General features: G+C 48.9%; 1 protein-coding gene across 1 annotated transcript in view; it reads right to left on the reverse strand.

Moving 5' to 3' along the window:
- Nucleotides 1-22500, reverse strand: part of LOC144590119 (calcium/calmodulin-dependent protein kinase kinase 1-like) — a 31389-nt gene that overhangs the window by 2525 nt on the left and 6364 nt on the right. Inside the window, exons 3-7 of the mRNA XM_078394976.1 lie at nt 20845-20932; nt 17824-17952; nt 16642-16745; nt 8067-8114; nt 1-1459 (exon numbers count right to left, since the gene is read on the reverse strand). The exon at nt 1-1459 is cut by the window's left edge and continues 2525 nt beyond it. Of these exons, the coding sequence (XP_078251102.1) occupies nt 1387-1459; nt 8067-8114; nt 16642-16745; nt 17824-17952; nt 20845-20932 (442 nt within the window). The 3' untranslated portion in view covers nt 1-1386. The remainder of the gene's footprint in view (nt 1460-8066; nt 8115-16641; nt 16746-17823; nt 17953-20844; nt 20933-22500) is intronic.

Here is a 22500-nt window from a genome sequence, read left to right on the forward strand (position 1 = left end):
GCAGGTGGCTGGATACGGGTTTGGCCCCGTGAGACGAGGTGCTATGGTCGCGCCTCCTGCCTGTCTACTTGGCGAGGACACACACAGGCTGGTTCCAGGGCTGCAAGGCCTCTCCTCACAGCTTCCAGACCGGGACTGGATGGGTCATCCTCGACTCAGAGGAGCAGGTACAATTATGGAAAGCTGGACCTGGTAGGCAGTCAGTTCTTCCTCCCAGGTTGGAAATGTCCAATACTAGAGGCCGTAGCTTTAAGGTGGGAGGGGCAAAGTTTAATGGATGTGCGGGGAAAGTTTTTTGGGGGTTTTCTTCCACAGAGAGTGGTGGTTGCCTGGAACGCACTGCCAAGGGTGGTGGTCAAGAGACTTTTGGATAGAAGGATGTATCTGCAGGGAACGGAGGGACTTGGTTCATGTGCAGGCGGAGGAGATGAGTTTATCCTGGCATCGTATTCGGCACAGACTTTGTGAGCCGTCGGGCCTAGTCCTGTGCTCAGGTTACTGCCCCAGATTTATCTTCCCCTTCGACCCACGACTGGGGCAGTAACCTGAACCCATCAGCAAGAATCAAACCAGGCTGTAAATCATCCAAGTCAGTTAGGTTGCCCACTTATCCATTCCATTCATCGGCTGAACCATTTGATAAAATGCATATCAATAAAAATGAAGCAAATGCATATCAATAAAATGGAGGCAAAATCGCACAGGTGCCGGGTCTGTTGATACAGAACGTCACCCACTGCTCTATGCAGAGTTCTGCTCACTGAAGTGCAATAACAGTCTGGTATCCACGAGTACCCGGCTGCCTGACCTCAGCTTCCCAGCCCCACTGTAAGCCCCACCACCTCCACTGCCAACCCTCCCAATCCATTATCAGTCAGCCAGCTCCTGAAGTTGGTGGAGGCACTAGGAACCGCAGGTGCTAGAATCTTGAGCAAAGTACAAAGTGCTGGAGGAACCCAGCGAGTCAGGCAGCCTCTGTGGAGGAAGTTGACAGATGACGCTTCGGGTCTGGATCCTTCTTGAGACTGCAGCTGCTCTGAGGAAACGGGCTCATCCCCTCCTTGGGGGTCTCTGCAGGTGAGGAGGTCTGGCGCTGGGGGTCCAAGCAGTCAGTAGAGGGGGAGGAGGAAGGGGCTAGGACTGGACCTGCGCTGGACGGCCTGACCTCCTCCAGCCCGCCACCCGCGGGCCGTCCCCTCGTCCAGCGAGGCCGCTCGGGTGGGGGGGCGGGGGTCAGAAGTCGCCTGCCCCGCCCACCCGCTGTGCGCACACCTGCCGGCCGACACAACCTCTAGTCCATTCAAGGCCGCGTGGGATGAGGAGCGAAGACGGGTGTGACAGGAGTGTGCGACGGGCCGAAGGCAGCATGCACGGGCTCGGGGCGGCTCAGGAGATGGCTTCATCCTCACACACGTCCGGCAGCTCGCTGTCCTTGCCTCCGTCCCCGCTCGCCTGCTTCCTGCAACAGGGAACAGACGGGATGAGTCAGCAGAGGGGGCCTCTCCCCTGAGGCCAGGGATCGGGGCCAGGGGCCGCGCTAACGGGAGGAGCCGGTCGCTGTGGAGACCACCCTCGGGGTACAAACCGGCCAGGGTGATCAGAGCAGGCCTCCACCTCCCCGGCCCCCCTCTCCCCAGCTCCGGGAATGGGCATTAAGCCACCGCGGGGCAGCGGGCAGCCAGGGAATAATTGCCTTTATGCGGAGACAGAGTCAGCCTTTCTCTGGTGCCACAGGATGAGGAAGAAAAGCTGAGCAAAGCCTAGGGCCCTGCAGTCCCAGCGGCAGAGAGCCACACACTGTCCATCCCAGCGTTCAGCGGGACATCTATGGAAGGGCCTCAGCGGCCGAGGTGAGGAAAAGCCGAGCCAGAAACATCTTTATTCCTCTGGCAGTCAGCAAAACCGGGGCGAGGGTCAGCCTTCCCCGATCACTGATAGTACAGGCCCACCACTGATTTTCCAGCACCCTTGCATTCCAGAGCCTTTCTGGATTATCCATTTTGCCAGACCAACAGAGGTCAGGGCCCCGGGGGGCTAAGATACCGGCCCACAAAGCCGGCTGTGGGAGCCGGCCGGGCCAGAAATCCAGGGCCCCAGCCACAGGCGGCAAATTCATCCCACCGAACAACAGCCGTGGAAGTCCCTATGAGGTCGTGATGGGCCACCTCACCCGGCCTAGGCGCCACTTTCTTGGGGGGGTTTCTGGGGAAGGGGGGGGGGGGGGGGGGGGGGATTTTGTCTGGATTAAAGGATGGCCGGAAAACCAGTTGCTGGAAAATTGGTGATGGACCTGTATTGGAAAACTAAACTTGACAAAAAACATAACACATAAAAGGCAGAGTTAAATAAGTTTAAATAAACAAATTTTCAAATTATATTTTGCCCCTTCCTTTGCCTCTGAAATATTTACCCAGCAGTTCTCAGTGGGTGTCGGATTCAGCTGGAGCTGTACAGCACACCGTACCCCATTCCCCTTCCCAAACTCTCAAGACACCCGTCATCCACCTTCTCCAGTATCCACAGGGAAATCCAGGTTTTCCTTTTTCCTAAGTTTGGTTTAGTTTAGAGATACAGAGGGGAAGCAGGCCCTTTGGCCCACCAAGTCCACGCCGACCGGCGATCCCCGCACACTAACACTGCACACACTAGGGACAATTTACAATTCCAATTAACCTACAAACCTGCACGTCTTTGGAGTGTGGGAGGAAACCGGAGCACCCGGAGAAAACCCACGCAGGTCACGGGGAGAACGTACAATCACCGTATGGACAGCACCCGTGGTCAGGATCGAACCTGGGTCCCTGGCGCTTTGAGGCAGCAACTCTGCCGCTGCGCCACCGTGCCGCCCTTTTAGCCGCACTGCACTGTGTCCGCTGGGTGGGGCCTCGAGTGACGGGCACATCCAGGCCAAGGAGTAAGGTGTGCCTGGCCCGGCCCCTCAGAATGCACTCAGGAGAGGTCTCGCCACCAAACCCAGTGAGGAATCCGCACTGGGTGAATAGCCAACTCCGCATCGTCCACACCCTCCTGCAGCAATAAGGCCCTTGTACATCGGGGTGGTCTGTGTTCAGCTCAGGTATTGTTGGGCCTGACCTCCGCCAGGCCAGCACCAGAGTGCACGATCACAGCACCTCGGTCAGCAAGGTACAAGCTCTTTGCAGGTAAGAGCAGAATAGGAATCCAAACCATCTACAGGGGGGCACTCATGAGAAACACACACGTACGTAACCAGATCATAAGTTTAGTCCGAGACAAGTGTGGCTCCTCTTGCTGTCACCTCCCCCACCCCTCACTGCTCCATCATTATCCTCTCACTTTCCACTTACTGCCCCCCAAACTCTTTCCCCACTCTCCCCTCAATGCTTCATAAATGCACATTCATAAGTTGTAGGAACAGAATTAGGCTATTCCGCCCATCAAGTCTACTCTACCATTCAATCATGACTGATCTATCTTTCCCTCTCAACCCCATTCTCCTGCCTTCTCTCCATAACCCCTAACACCCTTACTAATCAAGAATCAATCTATACCCACAAAAATATATTTTGATGGCCTCCACAGCCTTCTGTGCCAATGAATTCCACAGATTCACCGCCCTCTGACTAAAGAAATTCATAGAAACATAGACATAGAAACATAGAAAATAGGTGCAGGAGGAGGCCATTCGGCCCTTCGAGCCAGCACCGCCATTCATTGTGATCATGGCTGATCGTCCCCAATCAATACCCCGTGCCTGCATTCTCCCCATATCCCTTGATTCCACTAGCCCCTAGAGCTCTATCTAACTCTCTCTTAAATCCATCCCGCGATTTGGCTTCCACTGCCCTCTGTGGCAGAGAATTCCACAAATTCACAACTCTCCGGGTGAAAAAGTTCCTTCGCACCTCAGTTTTAAATGGCCTCCCCTTTATTCTAAGACTGTGGCCCCTGGTTCTGGACTCGCCCAACATTGGGAAAATTTTTCCTGCATCTAGCTTGTCCAGTCCTTTTATAATTTTATATGTTTCTATAAGATCCCCTCTCGGTCTACCTGATTTTCCCAGTCTACCTGCATATTGAAATCGCCCATCACCACAGTGGCATCACCTGTCTTACATGCCAGTTTTAACTCTTGCTGCACCTTACACCCTACATCCGGGCTACTATTTGGGGGTCTGTCGATAACACCAATTAGTGTCTCCTTGCCTGCACAATTCCTCAACTCAATCCACAGTGACTCTACCTCGTCAGTCCCTGTGTCTTCCCTCGCAAGGGACTGAATTTCATCCCTCACCAGCAGCTACCCCACCACCTCTGCCCACCTGCCTGTCCTTTCTATAGGGTGTATAACCCTGAATATTAAGTTCCCAGGCCCGATCCTCCTGCAGCCACGTCTCTGTAATCCCCACAATATCATATCTACCAACCTCTAACTGAGCCTCAAGCTCATCTACTTTACTTCTTATACTTCGCGCATTCATATACAATACTTTTAATTCCTTACTCATCTCACCCTTCACATCGATCCCTCTTACACTTGGCCATTCTCTCCTATCCCTTTGTGAGCTTTCTTTCCTGGGGTCATTAACTGTCCCTTTACTCTCTTTCCATTTAACTCCATCCTTGACTATCCCATTTGACCCCCCCCCCCCCCCCGTTATTTAGTTTTAAACCACCTGTGTAGCAGTGGCAAACCTGCCTGCCAGAATGCTGGTCCCCCACCTGTTAAGGTGCAATCTATCCCTTTTGTACAATTCCCCCTTACCCCAAAACAGATCCCAGTGGTCTAAGAATCTAAATCCCTGCGCCCTGCACCATTTCCTCAGCTACACATTCAGGTCCTGTATCTCCCTGTTCATGCTCTCGCCAGCACGAGGAACTGGAAGCAAACCGGAGATAACCACCCTGGAGGTCGTGCTTTTCAGCATTTTTCCAAACTCTCTAAAGTCACGCTGCAGAATATTCATCCCCTTCTTTCCGACATCGTTTGTACCAACATGCTCTACCACTTCCAGCTGTTCACCTTCGCCCTTGAGGATTTCCTGCACTTTGTCCGTGACATCCTGGATCCTGGCACCAGGGAGGCAGCAAACCATCCTCGAATCCCGTCTGTTGCCGCAGAAACCCCTGTCCGTACCTCTCACAATGGAGTCTCCTACTACCACGGCGTTGCCTGACGTCGGCCTCTTTGCTTTTGGCAAACCAGTCTGCCGCTCAGTGTGGCAACGTCTTCTTCCCCGACAGCTTCCAAGTGGGTGAACCTGTTCTCAAGAGGTACAACACCCGGGGACCTTTGCACTCCATGTTTCCTTCCCTTTCTCACCGTCATCCACCTTCTCTCTTCCAGTACCTTTGGTGTAACAATCTCACTGTGATTCCTTCTCATCTTTTTTCTAAAGGTACGTCCTTTAATTCTGAGGCTGTGGCCTCTGGTCCTAGAGTCTCCCTCTAGTGGAAACATCCTATCCACATCCTAAATCCAGGTCTTCCTCTGCCCCCCTCACTGGCCCTTCACTCCCCCCCCCCCCCCCCCCCCCCTGGGAGAGGGAGGAAAGAGTTTGCATGGCAAGAGCTACTGATGGAAATCCCACTGGCAGCAGAACAGCGTTTCTTCCATTGTTGGGAGAAGGAACAGTTGGAGTTCATGCCTTTCGAGGAAGGCCACTTTAAATGTTGGCCCCTCCCATACAGCAGCATCGTCTGAGTTCCAACACAAAGTATTAAAAGCATTTAATTTACATTTGGATTTTGTCCCTACAACATTTCCTCAGTTTGAACGCTCCACGTTGATACCCACAGTTCCAAGATTGCCTTTTGTGAGATCCATTATCTGTAGTCAGTAACCTTGTATTCAATATGTCACATCTAATTTCAATGTTATGACTACTGTTTTCATAGCTCTCAATTTCCCAATTAAATAAAGCCTTGTTTCTCCCGGCCTCTCCACCAGCAGATGGTGTCACGGCAGTCCAATGCTCACTTGGTTTAATCAGCCCCTGTTTAATTACGGTAATCAGGATGCCCCATAATTACCATCCTCCCCTTTCCCAATGCCCGCTTTGTTACTTCAGCTAATTCCGTGCTGGTTTTCTCCTCTGGAACACGGTTGCTGAGCAGCAGAACTCTACACTGATCCATTAGTGTGTATCATACTCTGAAGAGATCGATGTCAGATCGGGCTGGTTAAGAATCAACCAGCAAACAATGAAAAGACATCCTATCCCTTCCAACTGAATGTTTTTTTACATGCTAGCTGGTCCGCACTGACTCCCTGTAGGGCAAAGAATTTTGACCTTTGTAAAGTCCTTCAGCTTCACACCAATCCTATAGTTTTGCAGGAATCACATCTTTGGGGAGTTTTGGAGAAATTTTCTACCGCGACAAGCTCAGAGAAGAAGGCAGCGCTTCCTCTCTCTTTAGATAGTTCCTCTGTCCCTCTCTTCCCCTCCCCCTTCCCAGATCTCCCACTGTCTTCCTGTCTCCACCTCTATCCTTCCTTTGTCCCGCCCCCCTGACATCAGTCTAAAGAAGGGTCTCGACCCGAAACGTCGCCCATTCCTTCTCTCCTGAGATGCTGCCTGACCTGCTGAGTTACTCCAGCATTTTGTGAATAAATACCTTCGATTTGTACCAGCATCTGCAGTTATTTTCTTACACTCTCTCTCTCTCTCCCCCTTTGAGTCTGAAGAAGGGTGTTGACTCCAAATGTCACCCATTCCTTCTCTCCAGAGATGCTGCCTGTCCCACTGAGTTACTCCAGCTTTTTGCGTCCATCTATAGTTTTGGATTCGTGACTCTTGCTACTTATTTGCTCCAGGCATTCGAGGCCATGCTTTCAACTCTCAAGGTCCCAAGCACCACAATTCCACCCCCAAACCTCTTTCTCTCTTTATCATTTTTTTTACCCTTCAGGAGAGAGCGGATTGCTTGCCCTAACAGGTGCAAAACTGTGACATAACTAGAGCGGTTGCTCAGATTGGAAGCTTTTCTCAGGAGCGTCACAGGTTGGGAGGAGGCCCAATAGAAGTATATAAAAAAATTGAGGGTCATAGATAGGATAGGCAGACAGAAATGTTTCCCCAGGATAGAAATGTCAAAGACGAGGGGGCATAGCTTTAGAAGTGAGAGGGGGGAAATTGCGGCTCAAGTTTTGTTACTCAGTGAATGCTGGGTATCTGGTAAACAGACATGAGAGCGGCATTTGGATCACATGCAGGCAGAAGGGGTTAGCTTAACCTGGCCTCATGTTCGGCACAGACACAGCAGGGAGAAGGGCCTCACCCTGTGCTGTACTGTTCTATGTTCTACATGGCACCCAGAATGGACTCATTACTTCACCTAAAACAATGCCAAGCATTGTTTTGTAATGCTTCATCGTGACTTCCTTGCTCGTTTACACCATCCCTATATTTATAAGTCCCAGGATCCTGAAGGATTCAACCACTTTCTCAGCCTTCCCCGCCACTTTCTGCAAACTCTGCACATATGCTCCAGATCACACAGTTTACAATTGTGGTCTTGAGTTTATATTGGCCCTTCTCATTCTTCCGGCCAAGTATAAACACTTCACGTTTCACAGTATTATGCTGCATCTGCCACTGATTCTCCCAGTTAATATTCCCTTGCAGTCTGTTACCAGCTCGCTCACAGTTAACCGTGTCTCCAAGCCTTGCTTTATCTGTGAATTGTGCCCTGGTATGCCAAAGTCCAAATCTTATAAATGCAGGCATGCACACAAACTCTCAATCTTTCTCACGTGTACAAACTGCCCCACCACATACACACACTACACATCTTACACATATTCATGTGCATGCATACCATACACTTGCCATACAAATCCATACCATACCATACAAATCCATACCATACCATACAAATCCATACCATACCATACAAATCCATACCATACCATACAAATCCGTGTACACATATGAGCATACATGTACATACACTAATGCACACATGTATAGGCAGGACCTTACACACGCTGACATTCACACAGCCCACACGCATGCACACAAACTCACACGTGCATGCAGACTACATATCTTCGCACACAGATGTTATAGACACAGTTAAGTTACCTTAATGAAGGGAGCCTTTTTGAGGAATACTGAAATAAACTCTTGTCCCTGGCAGCAAAATGAAAAGAAAATTGAGAAAAGATAAGGAAATTATCGTTGAAAAATATATGGAAGTTATTGGGAACTTGTTCAGCATAATTTACTGCATGTTATTAAGGATGATGGTTTATTCCTCAGAAAGAAGATAAAAGACATCCTCCAGGCTTATAAACTAACCAGAACCTCAGCTACTGAGATAAAGCTTTGCTGTTGCATTAATTTGTGTAAATTGTCATAACCATGACCTTTGATGTGGGATGCGCCCATTAAACATTGCTCTGTAGAGACATCAAACAATCGCTGCCTCTACCTGAGCTTCGTGCAGTTGACAGGGTGAGCTTAGTGCGCAGGATGCACAGCTGGTCTCAATGGAGAACTACCACACGAGTGAAGAGGTGCCCTCACGACCACTGACCTATTCCTCTGTAAAGCTCTGGTGTTGATGGCATTGATTGCCCTTCCTTCATTGCCCTGGAGAAGGCAGGAGTGAGCCACCTCCTTGGACTGCTGCAGTCTGCCTAGCACACTGCAGCTGGAGAGGGAGTTCCAGGCTTTACACTCAAGCGAGGATAAAGGAGCGATCGTATTTTTCCAAGTCAGGATGATGTGCGACTCAGTGGAGAATCTACCTGTGGTGTGGTCTCCTGTACAAGCAGCCCTTGTCTACCTTGGCGGTGAGGATTGCAGGTCCAGGTTGGGTTTTGTCGGGATAGCCTCGACCGTACATCTTGCGGCGGTTGCAATGGTGGACAGGTGAGGATGGAATCCTTAGGGTGGTCAATGGGATGACAATCAGTTGGGAAATATGTCTGGATGGTATTGACGTTCATGAAAAATGTCAATGCTCCCTCAACCAGGCAGGTGGAGAGTATTCCATCGCACTCCTGACTTGTACCCCGTACACTTTGTGTGTCAGGAGGTCAGTCACTCACCACAGAGTACCCAGCATTTGATCTGCTCATTGCAGCCAAGGTATTTATATGGCTGTTCAACCAAGGGTTCTGGTTAATGGCACCCAGTAGGATTTGCCAGAATGCAACTTCCACTACGAGGTTAAATGCAAATAGAGATTGTGCCAAATCTTGGTGCTCACCTCAGCATTTGAATGGCTAAAGGGTGAATTTTGAGATATCAGTGGAGAAATAAACTTCTTCCACTAGTTAGCTCCCTAGTTTAGAGAGCAGAGTCTGATGTCAGAACTCATGTTGAGCAACTCACCAGAAAGAGAAACCACTGGAGATTCTAAGAAAATTGGGCAGGTTTGGAACACGGTCCCACACACTGGGAAAGCATGGTGGTTTATTGGGCCAACTTAATTAATGTAACTTAAAGGTCACATTATAAGAGGCAGCAATTAGTTTAAGGAGTTGTTTAGATTGCAAGCAGAGCCTCCTGGAGCCAACATAAACATACAGTGGTTAGTATGTAGACAAGTGCAAAGTAATTGCTCACAAAATGAGTCATGACAGAAAAAAGATGAGTATAATGTATAGCACCCACTTGCTGGCTGGCTGGCTGGCTGTCAGGAAGATGGAGGCAACTCCCTCAGGCATAAACACGGTGTGAAAACTACAAAGAAATTACCTTTACTGATGAATCATTGTGAAAATGCAAAATCCACACATAACCAATGTAGCAAAAATATTTAAAATTAGTGGGTGTTTTTGAGTCAGTGGAGTATTTTGAGCCCTCACTCGAAATATTTCTCCATTTAGTTTAGTTTAGAGATATAGCGAGGAAACAGGCCCTTTGACCCACCGGGTCCGCGCCGACCAGTGATCCCCATTATCGTGGATCAACACTCTCCTACAACCACCAGGGACAATTTACATTAATACCAAGTCAATTAACCTACAAACCTGTACGTCTTTAGAGTGTGGGATAAGATCTCGGAGAAAATTCACGCAGGTCACGGGGAGAACGTACAGACTCTGTGCAGACAGCACCCGTAGTCAGGATCGAACCAGGGTCTCCTGCGCTGCATGGCAGCAACTCTACCGCTGCGCCACCGTGCCGGCCTGTGTATTGTAACAAGGTGTAATATGGCCTACTCCTGCACCTATTGTCTAATATGCTGACTTATTTGAGAAACTTGCCGCTGGTGCCTGAGATTCTCATTGTATGCTGTCCCAATCTGAGCCTTAAATAAGAGAGTGGGCTCCACATGAAAGCCAGATTCAGGGGTACAAGTCAAACACACAATTCCCTCCAACTATTGGCGCTGTGAGCAGGGGTACTGCACAGGACAACCATCAACAATGTGGCACCTAATCAGGTGATGGGATCAATTTTACTATCCCATAGTCAGAGTAGATCTCAGGTTGCCAACTGTCCTGTATTAGCCAGGACATCCCGTATTTTGGGCTAAATTGGTTTGTCCCATATGTGATCGCCCTTGTCCCATATTAGGCCTGGGGGGGCACTGTAGGCCCAGACGCTGTAGGCCCGGATACTGTAGATCTGGACGCTGTAGGTCCGGACGCTGTAGGTCCGGACAGTGTAGGAGGCCCTGGCGCCGCCTGACGGAGGTTGCGTAGCAACCAGCCTCCCGGCCCGGGCGGCCACCATTGGTGGAGTGGGACCACGTGGCTGCTGGCAGGGTGAGGTCACATGGGGCACGGGGCGGTGACATCACCTTGTCCTTTACTTGGGAGTGAGATAGTTGGCACCCCAAAGTAGATCCCATATTGTTTTCAGGCGACCATGAGTTGTAGTACAGGAAAAAAGAACTGGGGGGAAAAGATCACGCAGTGACTTTGCTCAGCAAGAGCAGTGGGAGAGGTAAGATGGCAGGGTGCTGACGCGGGGAGGTTGGATATCAGAGTTCTGTTGTGGAGAAGTTAAATGTCAGCATTCTGACGAGCAAAAGGTAGATGTCTGGGTATTGCGTGGAGACGTTAAATATCAGGGTTCTGATGCAAAGAAATAAGATGCAATGGCAGCAGAATGTGTTAAAATAATGCAGCATATCGGTAGGACACACGACATACTGATAATGGCTACCGATAAGAAAAGTGTAGAACTCCAATACAGACTCAACGGTCTATCGTGCAAACAATTGTTTGCAATAGCCAATAATAAAAAAAAAAAATTAAAAAGACGATAAAGAACGGATACGATGCTGAGGAAAAGGATTGGTGGAAGGGACAGCGGAAAGATAAGCATGAAAATGGAGTGCTCGTAGCCACGGTGAAGTACCAACAAGACAAGGTAAAGAACAGCAGCAGTAAGGCTGCACAGGCCGAGCATCGTAAGCAACCAAACGAGGGAACGGGTGGCCGAGCCACCTACTGCCCTGCCTGTGGATGGAGCAGGTGGCCGAGCCACCTACTGCCCGGCCTGTGGATGGAGCAGGTGGCCGAGCCACCTACTGCCCGGCCTGTGGATGGAACAGGTGGCCGAGCCACCAACTGCCCGGCCTGTGGATGGAGCTGACTCTGACTGGGGAAGTTTAGCGGAGGAAGCCTCGAGGTACAAACATAATGACAATTATCATTCACCTCCATTCCCTGACAATAGACAATAGACAATAGGTGCAGGAGGAGGCCATTCGGCCCTTCGAGCCAGCACCGCCATTCAATGTGATCATGGCTGATCATTCTCAATCAGTACCCCGTTCCTGCCTTTTCCCCATAGCCCCTGACTCCGCTATCCTTAAGAGCTCTATCTAGCTCTCTCTTAAATGCATTCAGAGAATTGGCCTCCACTGCCTTCTGAGGCAGAGAATTCCACAGATTCACAACTCTCTGACTGAAAAAGTTTTTCCTCATCTCAGTTCTAAATGGCCTACCCCTTATTCTTAAACTGTGGCCCCTTGTTCTGGACTCCCCCAACATTGGGAACATGTTTCCTGCCTCTAACGTGTCCAACCCCTTAATAATCTTATACGTTTCGATAAGATCTCCTCTCATCCTTCTAAAGAAGGACCTAAAGAAACCAGGCGCAGTCCCTGTAGCCCCGACCAGGTCGATAGTGAAGAAGACGAAGGGACAGGCTACGTGGAGCATCAGGGACCTTTGACAGCCTGAGAGCAACAGTTGGTTATAAATAAACTGCCTACCTTAAAGAGGAACAATGGCAATCGGCATTTTGGGATAAATTGGGATAAAAAGAGTTGAAAGAGACTCACAGACCTTCCAATGATGATATTCACGTAATCGTGCAAGTTGAAGTGCCACCCGTGGTGTGGACATCTCCGCGGCCTAATTAGCAGATAGAACGTGGGTCGCACAACTGGAGCCGACCAATGTCCAAACGTTTAATCATTTAAGAGTTGCAAAAATCAAACTCAGGAGGAGTAAAAGAGGTCATTTTTGTCATGCTTGAGACTGAATGTTAAGGAAAAGTTAAGTCCCAGCCCAACTTGTAAAGTAAGTACATTTGGTAAGTTAAAGAAAGAACTCATGGGGGTAGGGAACTGGGAATCCACTGGCAGTCCTACAAAGTGCCCGCAGGGACAAGGGGAACTCACTTGACTAGGCTGTGGATGGACTACAGTGCAGCTCATGAATCCGTACAACAGGACCAGCTGACTGAGAATAATCTTAGGAGGTGTTTGAGAAACTAATCTTTCAGACTAATCTGACTATTCAGGAAGGAGGTGGTTGGGATAGTGTGTGATCCAGAGGGCAAATCCAGAGGAGGCATGGGTGTAGAGGTGAATAATGAGAGCCTGAGAGAAAGAGACATTAAACCAACACAAAGTCAAAGTGTCACCAATACTGTAGGGAAATGAGGGACCGGCATAAGAACAGGAACAGAACCCGGAGGGTCTGTGTTTTAATTGTGGGAAACCAGGCCACCTTGCCAAGCAATGTGGGTCACCATGACAGCAACGAAGGAAGGAATTAGGATGTCTCACAATTTTTAAATGTTAATGGGAATTGGAGGTTGCTGGAGTGTTAGTTGAGGAGGGAGGGAGGGAGGGAGGGAGGGAGGGAGGGAGGGAGGGAGGGAGGGAGGGAGGGAGGGAGGGAGGGAGGGAGGGAGGCGAGTGAGAAAGCATGAGAGAGAGAGTGAGAGAGGGTGAGAGGGTAGAAGGCCGTCTAGATCACCAGACAGGCATAAGAGTTTAGAGGGAAGAAGGTGGCATTGAGCAGATTACAGCGGAGCCTTTCCTGAAGGCATTGGGATAAAATCTCCCAAAGAGGGTGGCAGAACAACTCTTGACAGATCTTCCCAATATCAATGATGGGATCAATGGCGAAACACCACAGTCTCCCTGGCTGAGACCCATTACCTCAGCAGCAACCAGAGACTGGATGCAGGCCCTTCCCAGTAGAAGGACTCAGAACCATCTGGCAGCACTGTTACCAAGTGCGTCATGAGGGCTGGCTTTGCTCTCATCTGCCAGAACCGCCGATGAACCAGGTGGCCGGTCTCCTGTTTCAGTGCGCGTTACGTCAGCCGGGTGAAAGGACTAACAAGCCGTGCAGTCAACCTTGTCAAGTCAGCGATAATCCAGTTGCCTCCCCAGAGCAGGTCCTCATGTGCGTGGGGATGAAGAGATCCTGCCGGCTCTTCACAGTGCTCTTGTTTCCCAATCCCTCAGAGCCAAGGACAAATGATGGCCACGGTTGTGTAAATCACACCTTGCCAGTGTTTTACTCAGCCACACTGAGCAACTCAGTAAAAAGCATGAGTGCTTGGTTCATTTCCTCCTTTGAAAATATATTTGAGTCTAGAATATGCTAGCTAGCTAATTTGACATTACCCACCAGACAACCAAGGGAGTTTTAATGTAAATAGTCTTAATTTCTGGCAGAGATCCTTTGCTCTACACGAATATTTTTGATCTTGTCGCCAATTTCAATCAAATATTTATTTGTTCTTCAAACCACTCCCGTACTTCCTGCTTCCACCTTTGTGAGCCAGCTGGACCAAGAACACAGTGCTTGAAACATTTCTTCCTAACTGGGGTTGTAATGACATTTTTTGACTACACTTCTTCTGTTCAACTTGGGAAAAAAAAGTTGACACAAAGTGCTGGAGTAACTCAACGGCTCAGGCAGCATCCCTGGAGAACATGGATAGGTGTCACATTTCAGGGTCGGGACCTTTCTTCGGACTGACTGGGGATGGGATGGGGGGAAAGGGAGAAAGCTAGAAAAAAAGAGGGGCAGGCAATAGGTGTATACAGGCGAGGGGGGCTCGTGATGGGCAGATGGTTGGACAAAGCCCATAGGTGATCAAAAAGGATTGAAGAGTTGTGAATTGTGAAGCCAGAGGAATGAATGTAGGTGGAGGGGGAAGAAGAAATGGGTGCAAGTCTAGGTGGGGCACAGGCAAGAGGAGGGGGGGGAGAAAGGGGGTGGTGTGGGGGAGAAATGGAAGGGCAGGGATGGGTTGTTAGAGGTTACCTAAAACTGGAGAATTCAATGTTTATACCATTGTAGGCTGCACAATTAAACACTCTTGACTACTGGCGTTGTGGATGTAAGGTGATTAAATGGAGCGGATGTTCAAAACTGCTGTGATCTAACTGAGGAAGCTTAAGGGACCGATCAGCCTGTTTCCTTTCCTGCGAAACCAACCAATGCACAACTGTGGAAACAAATCATTCACCGGCACAAAGCAAGATCAGCGAGTCAGAAGAATGTGTCACTTATTGCTGTCAATGCCTACTGACCTTTACACACATCCTTCATTTGGTCTAGGCCATCTTAGGAAAGCACACCAACAACTCTTCTACTTCCAAGGAAGACCGAGGATGTTTGGCATGTCTCCAGTGTTCTTACCAATTTATATAGAAGCACCATGGGCCACATATGAAACTTCCAATGCTGGAATTTTGAACATAACACAAAAGGCAAGTGGAACTCAGCGGGTCCGGCAGAATCCATGGGGGGAATGGAAGGATGACATTTCGGATCAGGACCTTTCTTCAGTCCGAAGAAGGATCCTGATCTGAAATGTCATCTGTCCGTTCCCTCCACAAAGGATTTGCTGAGTTCTTCTGGCCTTTTCGTTTTTCTATCCAGGTGCATCACAGCTTTATTTGGCAACTGCTCTGCCCAAGACCGCAAGAGATTGCAGAGTTGTGGACACAGACCCAGTCCATCACACAAACCAGTCTCTCCTCCATTGACTCAATGTACACCTCACGGCCCACATAACCAAGGACCATTTTCACCCAGGTCCATCTGTCTTATTTATCCCCTCGTCGGGAAAAAGATACAGAAGCTTGAAAGTTTGTACGGCCAGATTTAAGGACAGCTTCCTCCCCATTGCTATCAGACGTTTTGAACATAACACTGTGAAACTATGGATTCTAGTCCAGATCCCTTAATCTACCTTGTTGTGGACCTTACATGTTCTTAAATCATAATTTTCTCTGTAGCTGTAACATTTGGACGAGGGAAAATGAATGCAACATCTCTAAGTTTGCGGATGACACGAAGCTGGGTGGCAGTGTTAGCTGCGAGGAGGATGCTAGGAGGCTGCAGAGTGACTTGGATAGATTAGGCGAGTGGGCAAATGCATGGCAGATGCAATATAATGTGGATAAATGTGAGGTTATCCACTTTGGCGGCAAGAACAGGAAAGCAGAGTATTACCTGAATGGTGACCGATTGGGAGAAGGGGGGATGCAACGTGACCTGGGTGTCATGGTGCACCAGTCATTGAAAGCAAGCATGCAGGTGCAGCAGGCAGTGAAGAAAGCGAATGGTATGTTGGCATTCATAGCAAGAGGATTTGAGTTTAGGAGCAGGGAGGTTCTGCTGCAGTTGTACAGGGCCTTGGTGAGACCGCACCTGGAGTATTGTGTGCAGTTTTGGTCTCCTAACCTGAGGAAAGACGTTCTTGCCTTAGAGGGAGTACAGAGAAGGTTCACCAGATTGATCCCTGGGATGGCGGGACTTACATATGAGGAAAGACTGGATAGACTAGGCTTGTACTCGCTGGAATTTAGAAGACTGAGGGGGGATCTTATAGAAACATATAAAATTCTTAAGGGGTTGGAGAGGCTAGATGCGGGAAGATTGTTCTCGATGTTGGGGGAGTCCAGAACCAGGGGTCACAGCTTAAGGATAAGGGGGAAGTCTTTTAGGACCGAGATGAGAAAACATTTCTTCACACAGAGAGTGGTGAGTCTGTGGAATTCTCTGCCACAGAAGGTAGTTGAGGCCAGTTCATTGGCTATATTTAAGAGGGAGTTAGATTTGGCCCTTTTTGCTAAAGGGATCAGGGGGTATGGAGAGAAGGCAGGTACAGGCTACTGAGCTGAATGATCAGCCATGATCATATTGAATGGCGGTGCAGGCTCGAAGGGCCGAATGGCCTACTCCTGCACCTATTTTCTATGTTTCTATGTTTCTATTACATTCTGCACTGGCTTCCTTCCCCATTACACTTGCTGTTTTACTAATTTATGGATATTTCTACCTGGATGGCATGCAAAACAAAGTCTTTCATTATATCTCAGCGCACATGACAATAGTAACAATAGTGTCTGAGATGGCAGTGGAAGCAAAAGGGTTTGCGATCTACTCCAGACCACTGCTTATGCAGAGCAGATCAAGTCCAAAACACTCACATGAGGAGGTTCCCGGGCGCCGACATGGACCTTCCCTCTTTCCTCTTCTGGAACTCAAAAGGGTTTCCAAAGGATCGCTTCCTGAGCATGGACTTCACCAGGATCTACAAATTAGGGAGGTGAGTTCAGTTGCTGGTCTACATTAAACTTGGCATGAAGAACCCCATCATGTTTTCTTAAGTAATCAGCTTCCGGAGCCAGAACTCTTCATAACCCAGCGCTGCGGCCAGTAATGACTCATGATTCCTATTGTCACGCACCTGGAACCTCATCCCACCAACCACCAACCTGAGCAAAACCTGGCACACAACCGTAGGGCAGGGCCACAACCAATGCTCCTGTTGTTGGCGATGGAAGGGTGACTCAGGTCAGAGTGGGGAGATGCCACAGGCCCAGCCGACAACAGAATGTGTCCTGTTCTCTGCAGCCATCCAGCCCTGCTGGGATGGGATGGCAGAGGATATCCCACATCGGCCACTAGTGGTCGTAATGCTCACTGCAATGTGGCGTCCTACATATTTTCCATTCCCTTTCGGCTTACATTCTCAAAGGTCTCTCTCCCCCAAAACAGAATGTGCTAAACCTTAAATAAATGGACATTTGATCATAAATGTAACTGAAAGGATTGGAAAAAATTCAAAGCATGGTCTTGTGGGTTGCATGAATCTTTTTGTTTTTACATTAAAGATAAAGGGGTTATCCACTGCTTTCGGGGCAGGTCCTGGCCAGGGACGTCCATGGGTTCACCGATGTAGCGGTGTAGCCTAGATGGTTCCGCTGACTTCCAGTGGTCTCTCCATCTCGTCAACCGGTGTTGTACAGAGCAGCTCGTGGGCTTGCATGGCAAAGGGGCGCTGTGACTTGAGGCGCACATGTCGTGGTGTCTCTGTGACGATCTGATGGAGAAGGTGGAGATCACTAGTCTGTGCCATTCGAGAAAGGGCCAGCGTGGCTGCTTCTCGTCTGGGGTGGGGTCTCGTGGACAGTGCCTTCTGCGAGTGTGGGGACCCAACACAGACAGTGGAGCACAGTCACCCGTTGCCCCAAATACCGGCCGCCGAATGGTGAACGAGGTCTGATTGACCTGGACGATGACACGTTGTCCTGGCTCGCCTCAACGGAGCTGCAGGTCTAAAAGACATACGACAGAAGAAGAAGAAGAAAGATAAAGGGGCTTCTTACCACAGTGGAGAGGCTGGAGATCAACTTGACAGAGTTCATCACCTCCTCCTCAGTGACCTCCACCTCAATGCAATGCTCCTCCTCCAGTGGGAGTGGCTCCGTCCCATTCCTCGTCACCCACGGATGGTCCTGCGCACAGAAACCAGCATTACTACGAATAATGAAGGGCCTAGATAGAGCGGACATGGACAGGATATTTCCAGCAGTGGGAGAGTCTAGAACCAGAGGACAGAGCCTCAGAATAAAAGGAAGTACCTTTGGAATGGAAATGAAGAGAAATTTCTTTAGCCAGAGGGCGGTGAATCTGTGAAACTAATTGCCCCAGACAGCTGTGGAGGCCAAGGCATTGGGTATTTTTATAGCGGAGATTGATAGATTCTTGATTAGCAAAGGCATCAAAGGTTATGGGAAGAAGGCAGGAGAATGGTAATGAGAGGGAAAACTAGATCACCATGATCGAATGGTGGAATAGACTCGAAGGACCGAATGGCCTAATTCTGCTCCTATGTCTTATGGTCTTACATCCCAGCAGCTGCTTATTCCAAAACCCTTGCCGTTTCTAGGAATAAATAATCCACTTCATGGAGTCTGAGTCAAAGAGAGGGACCTTCAACCCATCAGTCAACAGCGACTGGCAGCCACCCACTCACACCAATCCCATTTTATTCTCCCAACATTCCCCCCATATTCCAGCAAACTAGGGGCATCACGGACTATTAGTGGCAGTATTGTTCACTATAACACAATGCCCCATATGTGTTTTGTGTTTTCCATTTCCCTGTTGGTTTATATTCTCAAAGGATCTCCCTTCGACACACTTGGGGCAATTTACAGCCGCCAATTAACCTTTGAGGTGGGATGAAACCGGAGCACCCGGAGGAACCCGCATGGTCACAGGGAGGACATGCAACTCCACGCTTCTGGCATCTCAGATCAGGATGGAGCCAGGGTCCCTGGCACAGCGAGGCAGCAGCTCCACTGTGCCGCCCTTTGGTGTCAACGGTCCTGAACACGATGAGAATGGTGGCCGTTGTAAGTGAGCTGTGTTTGATGATTATGGGGCTTTTGTAATGGAAACTGCAAGGACTGCCCATGCACCTGCACATTCATCCAAAGTGTGTTCTCAGCACAGGTAACAGGGCTGTCCTTTAAATATGCAGCTCAGGATACAATAATATCATCAAACCCCAACAATGCTTTTAACTCTGCCGCAAATGGCCATCCATTTGGGGAGGTCACAGCCGGCAAAGACAAAAGCAAGTTCATCCGGAGTCAGACAACCCATGGGATGGTTCACGTTTCTCTGTGGGCCCCATGTGCCTCTGTCCAGGGCTTCCCTCATGTTATTCCCTCACTGCCACCCCCATACATCTCTGCACCTACACTCAGGGCCTCCTGCATGCGTGCTTGCTCCTATCTAGCAAATGCCCAATGGCCGCCGCCATGGCAGCTCCCTTCCAGGACCCTGTAGGATGGCCATGAGCTGTCCTGAACCTTCTTTGCCTCACTTGGTCCGCACCCTCTCATCACAGGTAACACGGGCCCTTCGAGGAGATATGTTCAGCCATTTCCTACAGCTCCCTTTACAACAGTGAGGAAGGACATCCTTGTAATTGAGGCAGTGCAGCGAAGGTTCATGAGATTGAACCCTGGGATGGCAGGACTGACATATGAGGAAAGATTGAAACGACTAGGCTTGTATTCACTGGAGTTTAGAAGGATGAGAGGGGATCTTATAGAAACATATAAAATTATAAAAGGACTGGACAAGCTAGATGAAGGAAAAAATTTCCCAATGTTGGGCGAGTCCAGAACCAGGGGCCACAGTCTTAGAATAAAGGGGAGGCCATTTAAAACTGAGATGAGGGCAGCACGGTAGCGCAGCGGTAGAGTTGCTGCTTTACAGCGAATGCAGCGCCGGAGACTCAGGTTCGATCCTGACTACGGGTGCTGCACTGTAAGGAGTTTGTACGTTCTCCCCGTGACCTGCGTGGGTTTTCTCCGAGATCTTCGGTTTCCTCCCACACTCCAAAGACGTACAGGTATGTAGGTTAATTGGCTGGGTAAAAATGTTATAAAAAAAAATTGTCCCTAGTGGGTGTAGGATAGTGTTAATGTACGGGGATCGCTGGGCGGCACGGACTTGGTGGGCCGAAAAGGCCTGTTTCCGGCTGTATATATATGATATGATATGATATGATATGAGAATGGAGCCCGGGTCTCTGGCATTGTAAGGCAGCAACTCTACCGCTGCGCCACCGTGCCACCTTAGAATTCATTTTCTGAATTGTTGACACTGAGCCAATCTGTACAATGATGAAAATCCTCATCATATGTACCTCTGATTATACTGTTCCCTGCATCAAAGCCATTATTCAGCAGCCCACAAACTTCTCCAACCAAACTTTTCTGTTCTCCGCTTCTTATTAATTCCATCCAACTGATTCTAATTGCACACAGTCCCAAGATCCTTTACAATATCATCGTTTAATAACAGTGATGCATCACCTCCATTTCTTGGTTTAGTTTAGTTTAGTTTAGAGATACAGCGCAGAAACAGGCACTGCGACCCACCGGGTCCTCGCCGACCAGCGCTCCCCGCACATTAACACTATCCTACACACACTAGGGACAATTTTTTTTTACATTTACCAAGCCAATTAACCAACAAACGTGTACATCTTTGGTGTGTGGGAGGAAACCGAAGATCTCGGAGAAAACGCACTCAGGTCACGGGGAGAACGTACAAACTCTGTACAGACAGCACCCGTAGTCGGGATTGAACCCGGGTCTCCGGCGCTGCATTCGGTATAAGGCAGCAACTCTACCGCTGCGCCACCGCCCTTCTTCTCTTTCTGTGCTTCCTACATATCGTCTAAATGGTACTTTTGATTTTTTACCCTGCATCTCACTGACACTGTAATGTAATTGAATGAGTAGCGTCTAAACATTTGGTACCAAAGGACACAGTCCAGAATGTTTTAAACCTATAATTGTTATAATTGTACTGTTACGTCCTACCTTTATCTGAGGAATTGTAATTCTCGTGTCAGGGTTTTTATCCAACATCAGGAGAAGCAGGTTCTTCAGTTCCTCAATGATTTCTGGTCTGGGACAGATAGGTTCAGAATGACAATGGTGGACAGAACAGAAATACATAAATAGTTTCATCAAATCAACTATCTAGTCAGACACTGGGAACATCCTTGGAGCTCTTTATCACCGTAGCTCCACATCCTTCTAGTCACTTATTCAAAAGTCTATCCCTGTCGCCTTTTACCCCTTCTGAAGTTTCCCAGCGTCCAATGTACCTGACTTATGTGTGAATCGCTACTCGAACTTTAAGAGTATGTCCCTCATCGAGACACATGATAATACATCACGGATTAGGTCCTTCGGCCCATCTTGTCCATGCCCACCAGCTTTTATAAATGACCGAGGCCCATTTGCCTGCATTTGGCCCAAATCTCTCTAAGCCTTTCCCATTCACAAACTTGTCCAAATGTCTTTTAATTGCTGCCTCTACCACGTCTCCTGGCACTTCATTCCCCGTAGCCACCACCCATTGCATGAAGAAATTATTCCTCAGGCCGCCATCTCTCATCTTTTACATTCCCTCTCGTTCAGGACTAATCAACCCTGGGAAAAGACTATGATCATCCACCTTATCTATGCCCCCCATGATTTTATATGTCTTTGTAAGTTCACCCCTCAGCCTCCTATGTTCCAGTGTAAAAAATCCCCGCCGATCCAGCCTCTCCTTACAACTCATGCTGGTGAAACTTTCCTGCACCCTTTCCAGCTTAATGGAAACCTTCCCACCCAGACCTGCACACAGTTCGCCCCACGTGGTCTGGCCAATGCCTTGTACAGCTGTGGAATGTCATTCCAACTTCTGTACTCAATACTCTTACTAATTAAAGGAAGAGTGCCAAATGCCCTTTTCACTAGTAGAACCAAGGAACTGCAGTTCCCTGTTAACATAAAAGGACACAAAGTGCTGGAGTAACTCAGCAGATCAGGCTGCATCTCTGGAGAACACGGAGAGTTCAGACTGAAGACAATAGACAATAGACAATAGGTGCAGGAGGAGGCCATTCGACCCTTCGAGCCAGCACCGCCATTCAATGTGATCATGGCTGATCATTCTCAATCAGTACCCCGTTCCTGCCTTCTCCCCGTACCCCCTGACTCCGCTATCCTTAAGAGCTCTATCTAGCTCTCTCTTGAATGCATTCAGAGAATTGGCCTCCACTGCCTTCTGAGGCAGAGAATTCCACAGATTCACAACTCTCTGACTGAAAAAGTTTTTCCTCATCTTGGTTCTAAATGGCCTACCCCTTATTCTTAAACTGTGGCCCCTTGTTCTGGACTCCCCCAACATTGGGAACATGTTTCCTGCCTCTAACGTGTCCAACCCCTTAATAATCTTATACGTTTCGATAAGATCTCCTCTCATCCTTTTAAATTCCAGTGTATACAAGCCTAGTCGCTCCATGTCTTTCAACATATGACAGTCCCGCCATTCCGGGAATTAACCTAGGCCCAAAACGTCACCTGACCTCCAGTGCTCAGAGTCCTTTTCCCTGTATTCGATACCCTTACTGATGGAAAGAAGAATGCCAGATGCCTTTTCACTACCGTGTCTACCCACCCTGTGACAACACGTTTAGGGAG

The sequence above is a fragment of the Rhinoraja longicauda genome, unplaced genomic scaffold (genome assembly GCF_053455715.1).
Source record: "Rhinoraja longicauda isolate Sanriku21f unplaced genomic scaffold, sRhiLon1.1 Scf000143, whole genome shotgun sequence".
Classification (NCBI taxonomy): Eukaryota; Metazoa; Chordata; class Chondrichthyes; order Rajiformes; family Arhynchobatidae; genus Rhinoraja; species Rhinoraja longicauda.